The sequence below is a fragment of the Pteropus vampyrus genome, unplaced genomic scaffold (genome assembly GCF_000151845.1).
Source record: "Pteropus vampyrus isolate Shadow unplaced genomic scaffold, Pvam_2.0 Scaffold44, whole genome shotgun sequence".
In the NCBI taxonomy this organism is placed as follows: domain Eukaryota; kingdom Metazoa; phylum Chordata; class Mammalia; order Chiroptera; family Pteropodidae; genus Pteropus; species Pteropus vampyrus.
Window position 1 is genome coordinate 8669973 of NW_011888825.1, and position 23240 is coordinate 8693212.

The 23240-nt window shown below is 40.6% G+C and overlaps 1 protein-coding gene across 3 annotated transcripts; it reads right to left on the reverse strand.

The window, feature by feature from the left end:
* Positions 1 to 1690: 1690 nt before the first annotated feature.
* Positions 1691 to 23237, reverse strand: ALDH3A2 (aldehyde dehydrogenase 3 family member A2). Of its 3 annotated transcripts, XM_011359027.2 has the most exons (12): positions 22919 to 23237; positions 22616 to 22776; positions 20952 to 21183; positions 20083 to 20168; positions 17974 to 18182; positions 16719 to 16836; positions 14294 to 14435; positions 12516 to 12682; positions 10904 to 11003; positions 5460 to 5695; positions 4406 to 4529; positions 1691 to 2550 (listed from the first exon to the last, which is right to left on the reverse strand). In XM_011359027.2, exons 2-11 carry the CDS (start codon positions 22766 to 22768, stop codon positions 4407 to 4409), a joined length of 1566 nt encoding a protein of 521 aa, XP_011357329.1. In that variant the 5' UTR covers positions 22769 to 22776; positions 22919 to 23237; the 3' UTR covers positions 1691 to 2550; position 4406. The 3 variants fall into 3 exon arrangements, with proteins under 3 accessions (XP_011357329.1, XP_011357330.1, XP_023385763.1); XM_011359028.2 differs by lacking the exon at positions 4406 to 4529 and having other exon boundaries at positions 22919 to 23230; XM_023529995.1 differs by having other exon boundaries at positions 22616 to 22958.
* Positions 23238 to 23240: the final 3 nt, after the last annotated feature.

Consider the following 23240-nt stretch of genomic DNA (forward strand, 5'->3'; position numbering starts at 1 on the left):
CAAATATATATTTATTATAACAGTAGAGGATGTAGTTGGAAAAAACCTATTAACTATATAGGTACTCTAAAAAACAATGACGAAAACACACAAATGTCAGAAAGTAAAGCCTGAGAAAATCTTTTTGGCTAAGAACTTAAAATGAGAAAGCATGACTTAAAGTTGACAAATACCAACTTTGATAAAAACAAAATGCGTATTTATAATTGGAGAAAATTTTTGACCAAATAATTATCTCAGGTCATGTTGTGGCCGCCAGCCCCTGATAGACACGTGGACCACCAGAAACCAGTGAGTTATAGGAAGCACACTCTTTATTTAGCCAGCTGGGTCTGCCAGGGGTACGCAGACCCCAAATTAAGCAGCCCAGAAATGTAGAGGTACAGGATTTTTAAGCCCTAAACACCATTCCTCTGTCTTAACACAAAAGTCTATTTTTCTTCTACTTACTGTCAACCCACAGGTCGGTTGTGCAAGCAGGGGTACAGAAGCAGAAAGCTTATTGTTAGAATGTTATGTTCCCATGGGTGATAACCTATGCTCCCATGGGCGATAGCCAAGCAGTAATTTTTCAGCCAGCACAGTCATATCTAAGTTTCCACACTTAGAATGTTATTAAAATCATGCCCATTTTATCAAATATAATGTATTTCTTTTGAAGAATAAACTAGTAGACAAGTCAATAATTTAACTAGAAATTATAATGTATGATATACTAAATGAAAACACCATATTGAAATTTTTGTCTAAGACATTTTATGATTGACTAATCTGATAGAACCACAGTTTAAGATGCTTTTTACTAAACTAGTCTAGTGATTAATTCTTGATACATCACCCTGTGATAGACATACTTCAGACAGCCTTAACACATTCATTCAACAAAGCTGATTATACATTCTATAAAGTGAATTCTATTTTCTCATTGAGGGGAAGGAAGGGTGGAACTCCTGCTGCCAAAATCACAGGGCCCTGCTCAGCAGGAAGGCTATTCCACAGGGCTCTTCTTGAGCACAGTGGCTCGAGCACTCTCCCACCGGCTGAAGTACCTCAAATCTTGGCCCTGTTGTTGTAGCCGCCAGCCCCCGATAGACACACGGACCACCAAAAATCAGTGAGTTATAGGAAACACATTCTTTACTCAGCCAGCTGGGTCTGCCAGGGGTATGCAGACACCAAATTAAGCAGCCCCAAAATGTAGAGGTAAAGGGTTTTTAAGCCCTAAACCCCATTCTTCATCCTGTTTGAACACACAAGTTTATTCTTCTTCTTTTTACTGTCAACCCACAGGTCGCCTGTGCAAGTGGGGAGTACAGAAGCAGAAAGCTTATTGTTAGAGTGTTATGTTCCCATGGGCGATAGCCAGTACACTATTCAGGAGATCTCATGTTTTCTACCCTCTTCAGCATGGCTTACAGAGTCTTCCAGATTTCTGCAAATGACCCACCATCAGCCCCCTGAGGTTCTCAAGCTCCAAAGTCTGAAGATCCCGGGCCTCTCATCCATGACAGACTGGAAATGGTTTCCCCATGTTAAGTTCTATAGGTTGAATTTATTATGAAAGGGGCCTCTCTGAAGTTTAAAAAATTGAAATGAATTTACACTGTGCTACAGAAATAAAAAATGTAAAAGATCTGTCCTTGGAGATTCACTAACTTGCAACTTGAGGGTCCTGAGAGAAGACATAGTATTATTATAAATATGTTACTTTTATTACATTTTTTAAATGCCAGTTAGGTTTTATTAAGTTGCAGAATTTTGTAACTCTTACATGATAAGAATGACAGATGATACCTGAATGAAATTGGCAACTGTCTTCCAGGAAGTCCTAGGATTTACAAGCTTTGAGTGCTATTAGTCACAATAAGCCTTTCTGGGTAGGGACAAGAGACTGCCATAAACCAAACATAATGGAAGAGAAAGCCAGAAAACCACAAGCCAGATGGCACGTTTGAGAGGAGGGCCAACTCCTAGAGCTCAGGTGGTCCTCAAGTTCCAAGGGATGAAAGACAACCCCTAACCCCCACAGTTTTAGTGCCTCAAACTTGAAGGGGAGCTGGAAGATCTAGCCTCATCTCTCTGGATTGCAGATTACTAGTAACCGTGGGCACTGCTGAGTTCTTGAAAGTTTCCAAAGTGACAGAGGCAGCAGCAGGGACAGGGTATGGTGACCCATGTCCCATGAACTATAGTGACGAAGTCACTGAGCAAGTAGAATTCATCTCCCAGGGAGTGCCAGTTTACATCTCCCAGGGAGTGCCAGTTTAACCTAAGACATTCTCTTCCCCTAGCCCAAAGCTCTAAATCTGTGTAACATAATCTAGAATAGGTTCTCTGGGTATTCTCACTGTTGGAAAATGTTGGGATTTGGCTGAAATGACAAGTTTTATTAATGGCGAGTAGCAATGACTTTTAGGGTTGATTACACTGCATTTGCATATTTCCTTACTATTTTTTGTAGGATACTGGTTCATTAACTATTTAGCAGAGGAATAATTCAGTAGAGGCAATTAGGAAGTTGAACAGGATCATTCTTCAGTAGTATCCAGCCTGGAGAGAGGAGAAAGGGATCCAGGTTACTCTGGTTTAAAAACCCACCCAACCAGCCCTGGAACATAAATTGAGTATCAGGACTCTAACATATATGTCCTGTTTTAAGAGACTCTAAATGTATCATATGAAAATGGCCTATGTATCCCTAAGAAATCTAAGTGAGATTTGGGCTGAGGATTAAAGATTATGCCCTTCCTCAAAAACAACAGTAACAAGACAGGTGGTGATGCAGGCGGTATTCTGTCCAGTACCAATGGGACAATATTAAAGACAGGAGTTTTTAATCCATACCTACTGAAGCTGAGGAAGTACTGCTGTAACATCAGAGTTCAAAATGTCATATTTAATTTTCAAAGGCCTAATGACATCAATTTTAACCTTTTTATTTTTCAACCTTTTAAAATCTATACACTCTACAATGCTTTCTGTACCCTATATTAAGTTTTACTAAAACTTTACTTTGTATACCTATATATGTTCAAATGTATATAGAAAACTGCCCCCCACTGCGATTCTGACATGTTCCCTATAGACTGATAATCAATGCTTTCGTTTTCTCATTTTAAAATGTTCTAAATCCATTCTAATTCAAGCAAAGTGAATTAATAAAATCACATCCACACGTAAATAAAATAACTAGTGCAGAAAAGCAATTTCAGAAAAATGTTTGCAATTACAAAAGATTCCTCAAAAATATCCAATATTGGCTCAGTCATTTTTTTAAAATAAAAGGTGATATGATTTTTTTTAAAAAAAGGAAAAAAGCTCAGAGAGAAGAGCAGAGAAGCAGCAAAGAGAAAAAGAAAACCAAATCTTTTCCTCATTCATCTCACAATGAACCCAAAACAATCTGAACAACACATTAACTCACAGTAATAAGAAATGCAGGTGAAAGTGGCCTGGGAAATCACTGATGCCTACCCCCTCATTCTATAGATGAGCAAGCCGAGGCCTAAAGATAGGCTCAGAAAAGGCCTTGCTCAAAGTCATAATTAAGTCGATCTCAGAGCCAGGAATTAAAGCCACATTATTTTGTCCCCAGCTAAATGTTTTTATACATTGCTGCTTCTCTAGACCCTAACAGAGAAAGACTTCTCTGCCGAACCCTTTGTTGAACATTGGGCAGGGGCTACCTGGCCTGTTCCACCCTGTCTAGTATGGTGCATTGCACCTATGGCAAGCCTAGAGAGCACAGTCAGCCCGGACCTCCAAATTCCAACCAAGAAGATGCATATCAGGCTGAGGACTGATGTCCTGAGGAAAGAGCAGACAGGCAGACAATGACCAGAGACTCAAGTATGATTGGACCTCGGGAAGATGCGCAAGTAATAATTATAGAAAGCCCCTAAATTGCAAACTGTGTTTTCATTCACTAAGTTTACTACATGAATTCTAATGTCACATTTTTTAAAAACCAAAACAACTTAAAATAAAAAGTGACTTAGAGATTTTTAGAAGATTATTCTCAAATTAAGAAAAAAAGAGGTCAGTCAGTGTCTAAATGGTGACTACAGGTCTGAGTTGGTCAGCTCATACTTTCTCCAGCTGAGTAGATGGAAAAGGAAGGAGGTCCTTTTTGTAGGAATGATGAATGCTTCATCTAGACCCAGCTAAGCCATTACGTGTACACATTTTAAGATAGCAGCAACCCACCTTCACCCTTTCAAAATTGAGGATCAGGTTAAGTTTTAACATTCTCATACTCTGGGGCAAGGTCCAAAATGTCTGGAGACAAATACATTAAACCTTTTTCAATAATCCCTAAGTCTCCAGCAGTAGAAAAACAAACTAAAAGAAAACATACCCCAATGTGGCTCACCTTACAAAAAGAAAGATAACGAGGAGTTCCTACCTCACTCGTAACAGACAGAGCTGGGTTCTGAAATGTGCTGTTCATCACTGTTTACTGGATAACATAGTCTGTGAACCGCCAGAAAAATCAACAGGGCCTTTCTCCTCAGCACAGCTTGGTATTTCTGAGAAAATCCAAATGATTTCAAATGCAACTGGTGTCTCTAATTCCACCAAAGCTGTGGATACTATAAAATGAGCCAAGCTTCTTTCAAATTTTAAACAAAATACAGATATAAACACAGCTACTTCCATTACATGCATGAATCTTGCCTCTTTTCCAAGTCTGTTCTTCATGGATGTTGTCAATAATTTCAACGTATCTGCTCAGTTGGCTGAATGAGAGCTCCAAGAACACAACTGCCTTCCCCCATTCCATCTTGACTCTCCTTATCTTGGATATCCTCTTTTGCCTCAAGGATACACAAACTGCCTTGTGAAGCCCGCTGTCACAAGGGCCTTTTAGCAAGCCCATATCCATAATAACTAATCATCAAAGTTAAACTTTATACGTAGTCAACTTTGGAGAAAAAGCATTCAAACTTCCCTCACTAAAGTTGCTTCACGACCACTATCATCCACTACTATTGTCCACCACAGAATTCTCTCCTCCATCTCCATGGCAAGCTGCTTTAGTGCACATTCAGGAACAAAACTGAAACCGAGACACCAAAAGTAAAAGGATCAGGTGAGATAGCTCAGAATTTTACAAGGCAGTTATATAGTGTTTTAAAGTCTTAAATCAGGTTGGCAAACTTTTCCTGTAATAATTTAGGCTCTGTAGCCATAAGGTCTCTGTTGCAACTACTCAGTTCTGCTGCTGTAGCATGAAAGCAGCAGAGATGCTAAGTTAAGAAAGGGGCGTGTGCCTTGCCCCAACAAGACCGTTTTACAAAAATACGTAGCTCGCTGACCCTGTCTTAGACTCTGAAAATTAATGTAAGTGAGAGATTTTATTAAAAAATTAGAGAAGCTCCCAAGACAAAAGAAATGCAGCCGGCAGCCATTCAGGTAGCATCAGAAAGATTGGCACCTCATGAGTTATAGGGACTTACCTTGACAAGTACAGCGGCCACAATGCCCAGGAAAGCAAGGAATAGGAGACTGAGTGTTCTTTTGCTGATCCGTTTCAAGAGGAAAAATTTTGCCCAGTCCACCTTTGACTGGCTATTGGGAGGATATCTGAGTTTGTTAACACCTTCCATCTTTAAACTTTTTAATAAACAGGAACGTTGATGAGAAAAAGTATCAAAACTATATTTTCCATGATAAGTTCCCATCCCACTGGAACCTGAAATAAAGGAAAGAGACAAAACAGCTCCACTATAGGTGACATCAGATACTTCTCCGTCTAAACACTGCTGCAGGAAACCCACAGTATGCCCTGCTGTCTGGGACACCCCCTATTTAACTTTTCAGCCAGCACTAGTGGCTCTTTTCAGAAAATTCTTCCCAGTGTTTCACAGCAAGGTGAATCTCCCTGTCAAACAGGATACTTTCCAAGAGTAGAGCAAGGATTTGCCACTTTCTGGGATAGTGCTTCTCACTGATGCCAGGGACCATGCTACGTGTTCTCTAATTTCACTCACACCACAACCCCAATGTATAAAGTATCATCACCCCCAATTCGAGAGGGAAAGAGAGCTTAGTAGGATCAGGTAACCTGCTCAAGGTGAAAAATGCGAAGTCAGAATGTGAACCCAGATTAGCCTAACTTTAAGTGCTGTGTGTGCGTTTCTACCCCGCCATTCCATGTGGCTCTATTTATCCACAGCCCTACAAACCCACTTGCTTCCTCCTAAGCTCCTAGAAAGTAACAAAGATGACAGGGTTACGCAGTTGGGTGATAATAAGCAAGTGTAAATCTCTGCCCTCTTAAAAATCCATGCTCTGTGCCAGTTTTCATTTCTCTATTTATGTATGCTGAGCAGATACATGTGTATGGCACTGTGGCACATAGCATGGGTGACTGGAGGCCAGGAAGCAGTTTATTTGGTTTATTAGGCTGCTAGTGCATCATTTAGATGACAGTAGAAACTGTAAGAAAATTTGGCAGTATATGTCAAAAGGTATGCATTTTTTCCCCCAGCTTTATGGAAATATAATAGACAATTAATTGCTGTATTTACATTGTACAATTCAATGACTTTTTAAAATTATAGTTGGCATATATTAGTTTCAGTTGTACAGCATAATTAGAGCTCGTGATCACTCCACTAAATCTAGTACCCCTCTCTTCCCTTACATGTTTATTACATTGTTGACTATATTCCTTATGCTACTTTATATCTCCATGTCTATTTTGTAACTATCCATTTGTACTTCTTAATCCCTTTGCCTTTTTTCACCATCGCCCCAACCCCCCTCCCATCTAGTAGCCCTCAAATTATTTTCTGTATCTATGAGTTTACTTCCATTTTTGTTATTTTGTTCTTTAGATTCCATATGTACATGAAATCATGATATTTATCATTCCCTATCAGACTTATTTCATTCAGCGCAATACCCTCTATGTCTATCAAGGCAATATCTTTTTCCATCCCCTTCCTTTTAGTCTGTGTGTGTCTTTTAATCCGAAGTGAGTCTCTTGCGGGCAGCATAAGTAGGGGGCTTGTTTTCTTATCCATTCAGCCACTCTATCCTTTGGTTGGAGAATTTAATTATTTTCCATTTGAAGTACTTGTTGATAGGAATGCAGTTATCACCATTCTTTATTCATGTTTTTGATACATGTTTTTTCTTCTTAAAGAAGTCCCTCCAACATTTCCTGTAATAGTTGCTTGGTGTTGATGAATTCCTTTAGCTTATTTTTGTCTGGGAAGCTCTGTATCTGTCCTTTGACTCTAAATGATAGGTTTGCTGGGTAAAGTATTCTTGGTTGCAGATCCTGGGTTATCACATTGAATATTTTGTGCTAAGCCTTTCTGACTTGCAAAGTTTCTTTTGAGAAATTGGCTGCCAGTCTTATAGGTGTTCCCTTGTAGCTTTTCTCTCACTGCTTTTAAGATTCTGTCTTTAACCTTTGGCATTTTAATTATGATGTGTCTTGGTGTGGACCCCTTTAGGTTCTTCTTTCTTGGGACTCTCTGAGATTCCTGGGGCTCTATATCTATTTCCCTCACCAGTTGACGGAAGTTTTCCATCATTATTTCTTCAAATCGCTTTTCCACCTATTGTTCTTCCTCTCCTGCTTCAGGTACCTCTATTACACGGATGCTTTCACATTTAATTTTGTCCCAAAGACTCCTTAAATCATTATTATATTTTTGGCTTTTTTTCTTGCTGTTCTGATTGGGTGACCTTGGCTTTCCCATCCTCTATATTGGTGGTTCAATATCCTCTTCTTTATCTACTCTGTTAATTCCCTCTAATACACTCTTCATCTCAGATAAGTATTCTTCATTTCTGACTGGTTCCCTTTTATAATTTCCATTTTTATGTTTTTTATCTTTGTTGAAGTTCTCACTGAATTCATCTACTCTTCCTCTAAGTTCATCGAGCATCTTTATAACCAGTGTTTTGAACTCTGCATCTGTTAGATTGCTTGACTCCATTATTCCTGGATCTCTGTTTTTTTTCCTCATGTGGTTTCTGCTTCTTTGTTTTCCCATTTTGGCTGCCTTTCTGGGTCTGTTTCTATGTACTAAGCAAAGCTCCTAAATCTTCCAGTCTTATTAGCGTGGCTTTGCATAGTAGGTGTCCAGTGGCACAGTCCTGAGAGGAGTTCAGCTGCAGGCCAAGTTTAGCCCCAGCCTGTGTCCCTCTGGGGCCACCAGTTAAGATTCAGTAAGCAACACAGATGCTGTGCTCATAGTTGTATCAACAGGCCACACCAGAAACTGAGGTCAGCTGCCACCAGTGAGTCTTGAGTTGGCTCAGCAATGAGCAACAGACTCACAGAGGTCACAATTGGATGTGGCTTGGGGGGGGGGGGTCACAAGTTAGGGAAGGCAGAGTTTCAGGGAATCCTCTGGGTGGAGTGACCTCTGTTACCCAGTTTGATGACTTCTTAGCTGAGGTGGTGCTGCATCAGCACACTGGGAGGGGAGAGGACTCAACAGAGAAACAATGGATACCTCAGGTACTTCTGCACGGAAGAAAGCCTCACCTCCAGCCTCATTCCAACAACTCAGCATCCTCCTGTAAGTCCCTGGTGCTCACCATGCATCCTACCTTGTGCTTGGTGCTCAGAGCGAGCAGGTCCGACACCACAAAGGTCTCATCGGGGACTGGGCCACTTTAAGAGGCATCTGCAGTTGCTGGCTGCTGTGCCGCTGCCTCAGCCCCTGTCACACTTAGCCACTCCGGGACTGGGCAGCCTCGTGTCTTTGCCCCATCCTACCTCCTCCCATTGCAGGGTGATTTCTTATTTTCTCCTTAGTTGTAGGGCTTGTTCATCTAGAACCTAGGTGACTCTGCTTGCTGTTTGCTCTGTGTTTCTGTCACAAGTTTGATTTGGTCTCAAGGGGGATGAACAAAGCCTTTATCATCTTTGCCATTTTTCTGTTCCGATCCAAAAGGTATGCATTTTTAAAGAAAAAGTAAGCGATGAGCCAAAACATTAAGTATTTATGCCTGGGATGTTATTATATTTTTCCTTATAACTTTCTGTAGTGTTCTGTTTTTGCCCTTTCCCCCCTAAAAGCCTTTATTACTTTCAGAATTAGAAAAAGCATTTGTTTTGAAAAATATATATAAGCACTTTTAACACAGCAATTATTCTTCTAGACCTTTTTTCTAAGGACATAATCAGATATAGCACAAAAAAATATTAGAATCAATGTCAAAAAATTTGAAATCACAAAAACCTAATACCAGGAATTAAACAAGTATGATGCACTTATATGATGAAAGAATATGCAGTTCCTAAAATCATGACACGCAAGCATACTGATGTGGGAAAATGTCACATTATTAATGTCACATATAGGACCAAAAGCAATATTAAATAGGATACCACTTTTGAATAAAACATTCATGCATTTATGTATGTGTATGTGCATATATAGGCAAGGAAAAAAATTTTTAAGAACCTACACCAGAGGTTATCTTTAAATAGTGGAGGTATGAATAATCTAATTTTTTTTTCTTTAGGCTCTTCTATCTTTTCCAAGTTTTTTTAAAAAGCTTGTATTCTCTCTGCATGCAGGAGGAAAAAAGGTTTGTTTTGTTATAAAGAAGAGGGTATAGTCAATGATGCCAAGTAGTACTAGTCAAGGAAGACAGGGACTGAGCTCAAGCCACTAGATTTGCTCTTAGCAGGTACCTGTGACCTCATGTGGAGTAACAAGATGCTGCTGTGGGTGGGAGCCTAGATCCTGCGGGCATGGAGGAACTAAAAGACAACACAGTCTAATCTAATCCTTTAAGAAGGTGGGCAGTGAAGCTATAGGAATTCCAGCCCAAATCCTACAAATCATCCTTTCTTTCATTCGCCACCTCTCACCACACCCAGACACATTCAATCCATTAGTAAATCATGTCACTTGACTCCCCAAAATATTCCCCCTCTTTCCACTAACTCCGTTGCCACCATCCTAGTCCAAGCTACCGCCAGCTCCAGTCTGGAACCTGCGATTTCCTGATCTGGCTTCTCCCCACGGGACAAGCTTATCTTAAGCAGGAGAAGATGGTTGACAGGTGAAACTGGGTCATTTCATTCCTATGGAGTAGTTTACTTACGCAATCACAGAGGGAGAGACTAAAGCAGGAGCTTTTAAGACAGTGGCTTATTGTCTGCTTTTTGCTATGAGAATTTTTTACACATTTGTTATTTTGTAATATCTCTGATAGATAATAGAGAAGCCTACCACCTAGGTCCTAATGGAAAAAAATTAAAAGCTGAGTCAATCAACTCAGGTATAAAAGAGGCAGGCAGGTAGGACATAGCCCAAAGGGAGCAGCAAGGACTAGGTTGTGTCCACAGAGCTTCACCAATAATGAATTTCTTTCTGCCCATCCTCACTAGAACACAGGGAGTCCCTTAATCTTCTCAAATCATGAAACAATCCAAGGAGAGGCTGATCCCTGGACAGAGTGCTGGCAGCAGTGCAGCGAGTACCACTTAATGGCACCTTGAGTAGATAGCACAGGGATTTTGGAAACCCTCAAACTGCTCTCTGCTCCTGGCATTCTGAACTTGTCATTCACTACCTCCCTTAAAACAAAGACAGAGGGACCTTATTAACTGAGACCTGACTATTGGCCCCTCCAAAAAATCCCATAAATTTGAGAGGACAATAAACAAGTAAGCCAATGAAAGGAATAAAATAATTACAGACTGTGGTTAAATGCTACTAAGAATAAGAGGTGGGTGAAAGGATAGAGATTAACCTCTCAGCAGAAGGTCTGGTGGAGTAGTGGAAAGAGGACTTTCAACTGGGTGTGGTCAGGGAAGGTATCTCTCAGGAGAGGACAATCAAACAGAGAACTGCAGAAACAGCAGCAATTTGTAAAATATTTGAAATATTTGCTATGAACAGGAGAGAGGAATACTCACCCACTCCTCCGAAGGGTAAAGAACTGAGCGTGAAGTGCATGATAACGTCGTTGACTGTGACAGCACCGCTGGATGTTCCATCAATCATCTGTTTGACAAGCTGAGGAACAGAACAAAGGCTCTCAGGTCTGTAGTGCCTGCAGTAAGCTGTGTGCTGTAACACTTTGAGTGCTGGCACTACTACTTGCGTTTGGGGACACCATGCCAAACACAAACAATTGAAAGTGTCCAAAGACTTTCACTGAGAATAAATTTCTTTCTGCCCATCCTCTCTAGAACAGGGAATCTCTTGCTCTCCTCAAATTGTAAGGCAATTCAAGGAGAGGCTGATCCCTGGACAGTGACAGATAACAAATGTGATCACTATCTAACTTTTGAGAGGCACATCTAGTACTTCAAGGGAGTTAACCCCGAATCAGTCATGTTCACTCAGTCACCATCTAGAGCTGGACTATCCAAAACGGCATCAAAAAGGGACAGTTCAGACTATATTCTGGTTTTTAAAAATTGTTAATATTTATCTTTGCTGTGAATTATAGCACATAAAATAGATGTTGTTTAGTTTTTATGAAATCAACAAATATTTAGATTTAGCATCCACTGTTTGAAAAAATAGATGGTTGGCCTAAGATCCAATTAGGCACAACTTGACTGGTAAATGTAATTTCACCTGGGTGCCAACAAGCCCTTGAGAATTCTTCATAAGGAATGTTGTAGCAGATTGTGGTTACCACAGGCAAACCAACTGCGGGTTAGCACTCCATCGACATGCACCGTGGCCAGTAGATTTTGGACTTCAGGGTCCCATCCACCACATTATTTATGGTCATTTAAAATGTCAGTCCACTGCTTGTTCATAACCCATTTGTCACTGAGCCCCACACATGTGGTCTCATTTAACATATCTGTAGAAATCTGTATCTCAATAGCATCACAAGCTTTTGAAGTTCTGTTATCAGAGGCTCTCCAGAACACATGTGATTGGTGAACTCCTCAATCTTTCCCTTTTCTTCAGAGAGCTCTTGAACCTACTAGCCCACTTTGAGGCCTCTGTCCGTTAGCAGCAGCCAGTCACCTCGTGATGCAAGTGAATGAGCCATACAGAAAGTAGCCGAGCTGCTCACGCTGGTATCATACGGTGCAAAATGCTCACATGTGGTATAGCACTACCACTCTAACAACAAAGTAACATAACTGAAGTCCAAGATATCACAGCCATTTCTGTGACAGTGCCAGAGATTTCGGTCCCACACAGCACCCCCTGAGTGGATGTGAATGCCATCGGGGTAAAGGCTCTTACACAGGAATGCCCTCTGGAGTAATATCAGAAAAGCTTCTAATGCTGGTACGTGAGTCTTCCAATTATACAGGTGTTTGTGAGTTAAAAAACTTGTGACATTCACCCCTGGAGACTCAGATCTAACCCTAAGGAGTATGGGAAAGGTTATAGTGATAACCCCAAGGCCTCATTACCTGACAGCAATCTATAATATATCCTCATTTGGTGGACTCTGGCATTACGCAAAATAAACCATCATATGCTTTAGTGCAAAGAGGAAACGTGATTTCTGATAGTGGTTTATAATAGTGTGATGCTGGCTGTAAAGTTTACCTTCTTGTTATGAGAAAATACATAGAAAGTCAAGGCCTTTTCGCGTTCATTTATGAATTTTATGGCTTCATCTGCATTCTTTACAGGCACTATTGGAAGAATTGGTCCAAAAATTTCTTCTTGCATCACCTTGGTTTCAGGATTAACGTCAGTAAGTATTGTTGGGGCTGAAAATGAAAAAAGCAAAATGAAAATGCTATAGAAAACAGAAATGCAAAACTCTCATCTTACATTTGTTTCCTCAGGTCACCTATCCATCCCTTCCCTATTCTCACCCAAATATGTGAATGAATTGTACAAATTAACTATCTCCAAGCACGTGCATCAGGGGATCCTCATGCAAACCAAGGAAAAGATATATGCCTAGACATAGCCTATTCATATTTAACCCTATTCGTAGCCATATTCATATTAGGAGGTTATGTTTACATCTTTCTGGGAACATAGCCTCTCTGTGGATCAAAATCAAATCAACACCGCTTTTTAATTCAAGTACTTTCTTGCATATTATCTCATTGACCTTTATTTCTACTCCATTAGACAGATTAAGAAAACATTTAAATGGTCAAGATTCCCTAACCTTTAGTTCAGTGTTCTGTTTACTACTCGGAAGGGGCACAAGAAAGAAGGGCAACACAGACACTGAAAAAAGCTTTGCAGAGTGTCACAGCGTCCATGCTAAGTCACCAGGTAGCAATACTCAAAAAGACCCTGTAAACAAGCTGGATCATCAACTAAAAGGGAAGACACCTGACAATACCAAGTTCGTTCTTTTCCTTTACCCCTAGTTTCCTTCCAGGTTCTCCTGACAACATGGTGGACAGCTCTGGCCAGCACATTCCAGAGGTAAATAAGCTGCTACCTAAATCTGCTGCCTGCTTCTTCCCTGGGTCAGAGAATCGATTTGGTTTAGGTGTCCACTGTCCTCTGCATTGCCATGTGCTCAGGTAAGGTGACCCAGACTCTAGGTCAGGGGAAAGTTCCTAAATAGTCCGAGCTAATCCAAGTGAACTTTACTCTCCATGCTGATTAGCCTAGAAGTGGGCAAGTCAACATGCTGAGGATGGGAGAACAGAAAGATTAAAGAATTGGTTTTTGGAGGGTGTTACTGAGCCACTGAATTAACAAGTTGGAAGCACCCTGGGGCTGCTCATTATGAGAGAATACACTTTTCCTTATTGTGTAAGTCCTCTTAAGTTTTTTTTTTAAGTTGAGTGTTTTGGTAATGTGCAGCATTCCTATCTGATAAAAGGGCAGCTTTTTTTGCCAACTAAATGTGTAATTCTTCTGTAATTTTATATGTTACATTAGAAAAATGTGTTTAAAATTCAAAAGGAATGCATATTCATGGCAAAGAAAAAAACAGAAAAAGAAAGTAAACAAATAATAAGGTCAAGCACAATAGATCAAAACATTATTTCTGCAATAATACTGCTAGTTGTGAAATTATAGTTAAGCTATTTCCTTCTTTGTGCTGTTTTTCCAGCCATTAACTGGAAATAATTACAAAGAGTTCTCTTCTGCTTCTCAGGGTAGCTGGAAGAAAAAAATTAGATAAAATATGTGTAAATACAAAAACCTAGTGTAACACAGGTGGTATTATTAAATGTGTCTATATATGATCATCTTTTAACAGTTTATAATGAAAACAGTATAACAGAAAGCAGTATTTAATAGTTTTTTAAACACTATATATCTGTGTATTTAGTGTCTGTAAAGAATATCAATGAAAACTGTCAAATTTCATCTCCCCATAAGAAAAGAGGAATTTCCATTACCTATGTAACGGGTGGCTTCATCAGTTTCCCCACCAAAAGCTATCTTTTGTCCTTCAAGCAAACTTATTATCCTCTTAAAATGACGAAGATTGATGATCCTTTCATAATCAGGAGATTCTTTTACATTTTCTCCATAAAATTCCTATTTAAAACAACAGCATTTAATTGTCACAAAAGACCCATATTTCAATTTCTTATATAAGCACAAAATCCACTCATGCTCTCAAATAGATCTGGTTTTACATCATCACATGCCACCCCACCAAGTACTTTAACAGTACAGACTGTTTCTGACTTACCAGGGTTCAACTTATGATTTTTCAACTTTACAAAGGTGTGAAAGCAATACACATTCAGTAGAAACCGTACTTCGAATTTTGATCTTTTTCTGGGCTAGCGATATGTGGCACGATATTCTCTTGTGATGCTGGGCAGTGGCAGCAAGATAATTTTACCTAACTGTAGGCTAATGTAAGTGTTCTGAGCATGTGTAAGGTAAGGTAAGCTAAGCTATGATGTTTCATAGACTAGCTGTATTAAATAAATTTTGACTTATGATATATTCAACTTATAATGAGTTTTTCAGGATATAACCTCATAAGTTGAGGAGAATTTGCAGTATAAGTGAGTTTAAGCCTTTTGACAGGTCAAGGACAAGTATTAAAGCACACACACAGATCTATCACTTTCTATAGTTTCAGGGGTTCATATTGATCTCTTGCAGTCTACCTGTGGGCCCTCCCAGGGGTGAATGCAGGAGCATATGTAGAGGGAGGTCTTGCTCTAATTGAGAGCTACATTTGTTTACCTCTCAGCTGTGGCTGCTCTCCTTCTGCAATGAGTTGTGTAGTTGCAGCAGAGACCGTATGGCCTACAAAGCCTAAACTATTTACTATCTAGCCCTTTACAGAAACTGTTTGTAGAGCTTTGTGCTGTTTCATTGTTTCAGATTTTCTCTGGACTGGTACTTCCACCAGTCATAGATGACAAGGAAAACCATTCAGAAGATCAAAATACAGTTTTGGTAAATTAAACAAAGAACCTCAAACACCATATAATCAGTTTTTACTATGTAAAACAAACACAAAATTACTGCATTGCTGCATCACTTCAAAACCTTGTGAAAACTCTCAACTTACTCTCAAATCAAAATCAACATTGTTCATGCCCACTCCATGGATAGCCTCAAGTATGGATGACAAGAATCATGAGGCAGCTTGCTGAAATGCATGTTCCTAGGCCCCAATTCTGGAGCCACCAACTGTGGTTTTCAATGCTGGCTGCACCTTAGAATCACAATCACAGACCAACTGAATCATAGTCTGGAGGGTAAGGACTGGGAACTTTTCTTAAATGGCTCCCTAGTGAACCTTGGTTGAGAATCACTTTGTTCAGCGTATAAACATCTTAAAGGAAGGCAGTAGGGTTCTCACTCCTTTGAAACCGAGTTCACCGCCATACTCAATTAAGCACATCTTCTCCAATTCCCAAGTATTTTCAGTCTCACAGGGATCTTTAACCCCTCTCTCTGCCATTCCACATTCCCTGAGTCTGGCCAATTTTCCTTTCACATTCTCCTCATCTCAATCTTCAGTCCCATCACTTATGTCCAAGACCCCTGGTCCCTAAGGCCCAGAGTTACCTTGCCTAGAGCACTGTACTTCCCTAAAATTCCTGGTATACAGTTTCTATTCTCTGATCATAAACATTACTCTTTGGTGTTCTTGATTCTTTCTTTCAATGCTCAGTAAGCACCTGTCAAGTGAACAATGATTGTTCCAATAATTTCTTCCACCCAGGGGGCTTAATGAACCCCGCTCCCAACTGGTGAACTCACTCAAACTGGTTCATTCCATTAATTTCTTCCAATCCCAATCATATACTTCTTCAAAGCTTAGCTCAGGACACTACCATACAGCCTTCCTTGATTCTCTCACTAGAGATCTTTAAGCATCCTGGAAGACTGAAAACCATGTCAAGAGCATAGTATAAATAGGTCTTTAATCAATAGGTCTTTAATCCTCCAAATACTGGCTTTCCTAAACTCTCTACATATGTAAGAACTGATAACCTTAATTAGCAATGGCCAACATGCCAAAGGGCTTCTGATTATACTTCAAAGGATTGGCAGCTTTCTCTCAAAACCATAAAACAGCTATTTTAAAACGTGTGTCACAACTAACCAGTTCTTTCAACGACAAATCAACTAGAGAGTTTAAGTGGGTTTAATATCAACCTAAGCTTGATCCCAACAGCTACTCTATGAAAAGTGCACAGAGCATTTTTAATTAGCCAATAAGTTACAGTCACATAAACTACTGGAGTTTTCCTGGGAAAAGGAAGGAATAAAGATGCTACCCACAAACAGTTAATTTGACTCCTTATCTTAATGAAACCAATGAAATCAGATGTGTTAAGCACAAACCTTCACATTTTCCTTAATCTTCTGCACAATTTGATTCTGTAGAGATGGTTCACAGAGAATGTAGTCAGGAGCAATGCAGATTTGACCGCAATTCATGTACTTCCCCCAGGCTATGCGTCTGAGGGGGAAAAAACACAGAACAGCCACAGAATTCAGTCTACTATTTATTACATACTTTTGTGTTGTCTGAATGTTTTGCAACTAGTATGCATTAATTGGTATAATCTTTATTTAAAAAAATGTTTTAAAAACTCTTCTCTAAATCAGTTGGTTGGAACTCAGCATTTCCAACTGATGTAGAATACTCTAAGGAGCAGGGAAATTCTCACGCCAGCTCATGGGAAATAGTTCTTTATAAGCAATGAAGCCATTGCCTGCTATAGGAACAGAGAGAAACAGTCTCCCAACACCCTCTTCCTCCTTCCACTCCAGCTACGACTTCAGGGGTAACAGAAGTTCCATACAGACTCCACCTCTCCTGGTTGTGGCTTTAGGTCTTGTTGGCAAGAGGTACATGCAGGAGGACACAGCTCCTCCCCATTTTGGAAAGCGGTGCCCATGTACGGATGATGGTCCATGACTTGAACATTCACTTACTGAGGTCCTATATTCTGGCAAGCAGACTTCTACTTATGAAGCCAACCTGGACCCCAGCCTAACTCCCTCTATACCACCTCCTTGTTCCCCATCTCTGAAGGGGAGAGAAAGCCATACTACTCTAGGCACAGTCAGTTCTGGGTTTTGGCACTTTCTGGTAGCTAAACCTGATTAAGCAGAGAGAACCTGAAACCTTTGTTTTCTAGTTCCCAGGTGCAAGATGCTGTTCTAAATTAAAAGAGAAGTAAAACTGGTTTTGTCAACAAAGGAACTCAGTTAAAAGAGCAACATAATACCTTTTCTGTTAGGAATTTAAAAATTTTATTAGGCACGTATAATACTTTCAATTATCTACGTCCTGGATCATCTACCAGAAGAATAGTAAAATTTCCTGCCATATCTATAATCTTAAGAACAGAAAGAACCTTTTCCATAACTCCTAAGGACAACCACATGATGTCAAGACCTGCTGCTCATCTCTTCTGGCAGTGGCACCAAGAGATAGTTTGTAAAAGAGTTCTGTTACCCTTGAGAACATCAACCACTAAAACTTAATGATGTCTCTTGCAGCCAGGAGACACAGGGTTCCAGTGCAAAGAGGATACATCAGCCTGTTAGGAAACATCTCCACTGTGCTGGGAAAACTCCAGAGTCTCACCTGCAGGCAACATCCAAGTCACAATCTTTGTCAATATAACACGGATTCTTCCCTCCCAGTTCAAGAGTCACAGGGGTCAGATGCTTGGCAGCAGCTTCCATGACAATTTTTCCAACTGAAGTGCTTCCCGTAAAGAGAATGTGGTCAAATCTCTGCTTCAGAAGCTCCGTGGTTTCCTCAACACCACCATTAATAACAATGTACAGATCCTTAAAGAAAGAAAAACATAAGCACCTCATTACCAAATTAATCCAATTAATTTGTTTCTTTCACATAAACATATAACATTCAGTAAAACCGTGAAAAAATGGAGACTGGCCTCTGTGAGGATAGAAGAGGGAGCTGATGGAGGACAAGGGAAGAACAGAGTCTGATGGCATCTGAGAACCATCAACCTACAGCAAAACTGACCAGAAAGTCCAGTGTTTTCTACAGCTCAGCAATGAAGACACAAAAGAGAAAAGAGCAAATCAGATTTAACGAGAGAAATGAATGAGGTAGGGGCTGTGTAAGTTGAGGATTTGGGTGAGAAAGAGGATGACTACAGAACAGGCTCCAACTTAATATCTTAACCTGAATGTTCTCTCTCTACACAACACAGCACAGGGCTTAGCCCATGGAAGGAACCAAATGTCTGCTGAGTGAATGGTATGCAAAGCACAGAAGACAAGAACACTCGCTTTTGAAGTCAGATCTGTACTGAATCTGTGCTTTGTCACATACTAGCTTATGTGACCTTTGGCAAGCTACTAAACATCTCTGAGCCTGTTTCCTCACCTGTTACTGGGGAGAAGTCACATACCTTTGCACTGAACCCTTATATGCGCTGTACTATTGTTAGCAGCTATTATTAAAGAGAGACCATCCTGAAAAACAATATGAAAAGCAATGACAAAACAGATGACAAGGAAGGAAGACAGAGGGAGATATGTTCAAAACATTCTGGGATGGGGCATGAGTAAAAGTTGGCTTGTGATCTCATGTTTTCACTTGGTCTCCTGCTACTTAGGAGGGCTAATCAGTCTTCCATGCACTTCATAGTTCAACTGCCCAATAAATGTTTCAAGTTTTAACTTGCATATAGCTTAACTCACACAGCATATATGATTGATCTCTCAACAAGCTAAGTGAGGAAGGGCAGGCATTATTTCCATCTAGACAGAGTCCAATAGTGAAGAATTTACCCCTGGTGAGGGTAAAATAGGACCTTCAAGCTCTACCTTCTGGTTCCAAATCCTACTCAATCCATGACATCTCACTGTCTTCATCATCCTTCTGAGCTGCATAACCACAGCTATCAGATCGAAATTGTTTTGTGGGCTGCCATTGCAGTGATTAAGACAACAAAGAACGATATTATTCTAAGGGCCGGAGTTGGCCCCTAGATTATTATAAATTATTATAAATTAATGTATACAACTACATGTATGATATTTTGAAGCTGCTTTTCAATGAAAGAGAAATGAGGACTCCTTCCTGCAGCAATTCCATGTATAATTAAGCAGTCCCAATTCTGTGGCGGCATCATAAATTTCCTCCCTAGGAGGGCACAGAACCTCTGATTCGGAGAGAGAGATGAATCACCCTGTGGTTGAGGAGATCATTTTCTTTATTCAGCTTTGATACTGTTAAATGCCAGCACTTTAACTCGAATTGACAGTCCACACTCTGATTTAGAAGGCCATTTTCTTACTGTAGTTTCCATGCCACAAACATGCTAGTTTTAAAAGCAGAAGTGTTCTATAGAGTCATACCATTAAGACAAAGAGATTATCAGAACCCAGTTACAGTACCAGTTCCTCATTAAATAATTCACTAAATGAATACACCTAAAATCATGTTAGATCAAAGGTTAATCCAAAATTCCAAATGGCAGAAGAGGGTCTATAAGTATCAAGGGTGCCTATGAAGCCATGAGCCCAAATGCATTACAGGACCACAATAGCTGAGCTATTCCACAGTTGATTTTGGAACTTAACTTTTTAAGCCAACTGTTATACGCTTACTACAAACAGAACCCCAGCCATGGATAACATGCACTAGTAGGAAGATCGAATGTTTGTTCTCCATAATAAACAGATATTTTAAAGATAGAAGAGACATTCTTACCTGATCTAAATACTGGGGGAGGAGCTTAGACAAGATCTTGGCTGTATTTTCACATAGTTCAGAAGGCTTGATAATCACCGCATTTCCTAAAGAAAGCAAAAAGCAGGACAGTATTATCTAATACTTACATAAACCTTAATGGCTATCAAAATGGTGTTCATGTGAGGAATACAGGCTAAATACTCCAATTATTTCTGCTGCTCTTAATTCTGCTCTTTCTCACAATGAGCAAAATGGCTTGTCTCACTTTCTCTTTCTCAATGCTAACTCCTTAGTTCTCATTATTTTCAGGTAACTGACAATAGACTCCATCAGCCTCCCCGTTCCTCCATCATTCTAACACTTTTCTCCCACTCCTGCCCCTGAATTTTCCTCTCTGCCCTGGAATTACTGGACAAACAGGCCATGTCAATATAAAACTGTTGATCTGGATCCTGCAAAAGTGAGACATTAATTCTTGGCATTTGCTACATACTCAAGCTAGCATTACTTCCATAGCCCTTATCTGAATGAAGAAACTGGTTAGATAGAATCAAATGGTTCACGCAGGCCAGAGCTGGCAACTAAAAACCACACTAGAATACCAACACCTGACTCCTAACTCCCGAGCCTGTTGACTCATGCTTTTACCTCTTTACAGGTTCATTTCATTGGTATAAAAAATAGTCACCTATACAAATCTTCTCTAGAGCCCATTTAAATATATACATATATGTATATATATTTATGAATTCTCAATACACTGTTGATGTAAACCAAGGCAAACCATCACAGCAAATGTACTTAATTAGCTACCACCCTTAATTTACAACCAGTATGAGAGAATGAGACCTTCTAAAAGGGTATAAAGATATAATCTGACATCAGACCTGCAGCAATGGCTCCTATCAGTGGATGAATGGTGAGAACAAAGGGGTAGTTCCAAGCTCCTATAATCAGTACAACTCCCAGGGGCTCTGGTTGAACATAGGCCTCATCCATCATGGTGAACAGGTTCTTCTTGGCTGGTTTAGCAGTAACCCATTCAGGAAGATTCTCCAGCACCAGGTCAATTTCCCCAAGAACGGTAATGACTTCCTGACTGTACACATTAAATTCACTCTGTTATAAAAGAATCACAGTTAACCTTGCATGAGTTTGACACACTCAGCCCTGAATGTCGAAAACTTTGGGCAAGGTACACCTGTAGTGACAACTGGCATTATCAGATTACCTAGTTTGCCATTTAGATTCCTTCCTCTAAGTCCCCAATAAAGACTTGCTTACTCCCTAATATTCAATCTCGCTAAATCTTTACCGAATAAAGCCTTTTCAAAGGCTTAAACATTACCTCTTTCATGACTTCCCTGATTGATAATGGCCTGCTTTGATCACACTTTATAAACCATAGCAATTATGTTTTTGACCTGTATCTTAATATTTTGGCCTTAATACAATGGTTTATAACTATACTCACATTTGATCTACGTGTTTGTTTGTTTTTTTTCCCAACCAAATTTAAAACTCTCAGGGCAAGGAATTTATCGTATTTCTTTAGTAATCCTATATATTCACATACATATTCGCACAAACATTTGATGCTTGTAGAATCAATGATTCAGGCTTTTTGAAATCTTAATTATCCCATCTTGTTTATTTGATATCACAGCCCCTCTCCACCTAAAGTACTGTAAAGGAAATTTTATAGTTACTGTTGTTACTATTACTACTACTGATGTTACTACCCTTCAAAATAACCTTTGATTGGGGCGGGGGGCCGGGGGGGGGGGGGGGGCGTGCAGTGAGGAAAGGAGACTCACAAAGCCAGAGCAAGGTCTTGTTAACCCTGGAATAAAGATAAAGGGTAAAAACAAGATTATTAGAAAATATAGGGGAATATATTTATACCCTAAACACTACCCGAAACCTTGCTGCTCAAAGCTTGGTTCCAAAACAGGCAGCATAGAATCATCTGGGAGTTCATTACACACTTAGAATCTCAGACCCCCTCCCAGACCGACTGAACCATAATTTACATTTTAACAAGATCCCCAGGTGATTCGCCAGTGCACAGGAGTTTGAGGAACACTGACCTAAAATGAAGTTGTGGAGGAAATTTTAAGTGCAACGACAACCAAAAAATCCTCTGTCGACAAAAGAAACCACAAAGTTCAAAGACAAGAAAAAGACTCAGAGAAAACTACCTGCAATATCTTACGCTGAAAAAATTTATCGAAATCCAGAATATACAAAAAATTCCTACGGGAAAAGGGCCATAAATGCAACAGAAAAACAGGCAAAAATATAAAGAAAAACATTCACAAAAGAGTAATGACAAAGACCAGAAAACACATAAAGCGTTGGGTTTAAGCAAGGTAGGAAGATCGGAAAAGTCAGGGGAAATTTTTGCTTTATTTGTACTGGTGGAGGTAAAAGAACTGCAGTGCTTGCGTAATCAAAAATAAAGAAAGAAATGCAAAAGCTCAGGCAGAATGCGCTCCCCAAGTGGGGCGGCAAGAGACAGCGGTCTCGGTTCCTCCCGCCTCGCTAATACCTTGCACAAGTCGGAGGCGATGGCCGCCAAGATGTCCTTCTCGCGCTCCTGCACCATCCTGCGCAGGGCCTCGAGCTGCTGTAGCCGGAACCTCAAGGGTCGCGACCTGCCGGACCCGAAAGCGATGCGAGCCCGCTGGACCTCGCGCTCCATGGCCTTGCCTTAAGGAGAAAAAGGAAGTCGGGGGCGGGGGATGCGACGCAGTAGCTGTAGCGTGAAGGACCCCAGTGCGGGCGAGCGCCACCTCCCGTTCCTCTTCTCCCTTCCCGTCTGTGGACCCCCACGGCGGACCCAAAGCCACACCTTGCTCTCCCGATGACCCGACGAAGTCCTCTGTTCCGGCGGCGTCCAACTTCCCGAGATCCACCCAGCCTGCGGGGCTGCACTCGCCCCTGGGAGGCGCGCCTATTGGTCGGAGTGGGACACGTGACCTCGACAGCCGGACGCCGGCCCCGCCCACTCCCTGGAACCTTGGGTGGGATGTAAGGAATGCTGCCGGCGGATGAATGGCTCCTGGACCGGGAACGAAGAGTCCCGGAGAAGTGAGCTGAGGCGCGGAGATCGAGTGGCCGAAGCGCTGAAGAGAAGCGGGTGCAAGGCAGTAAGTGCCCCGCCACCGGGACAG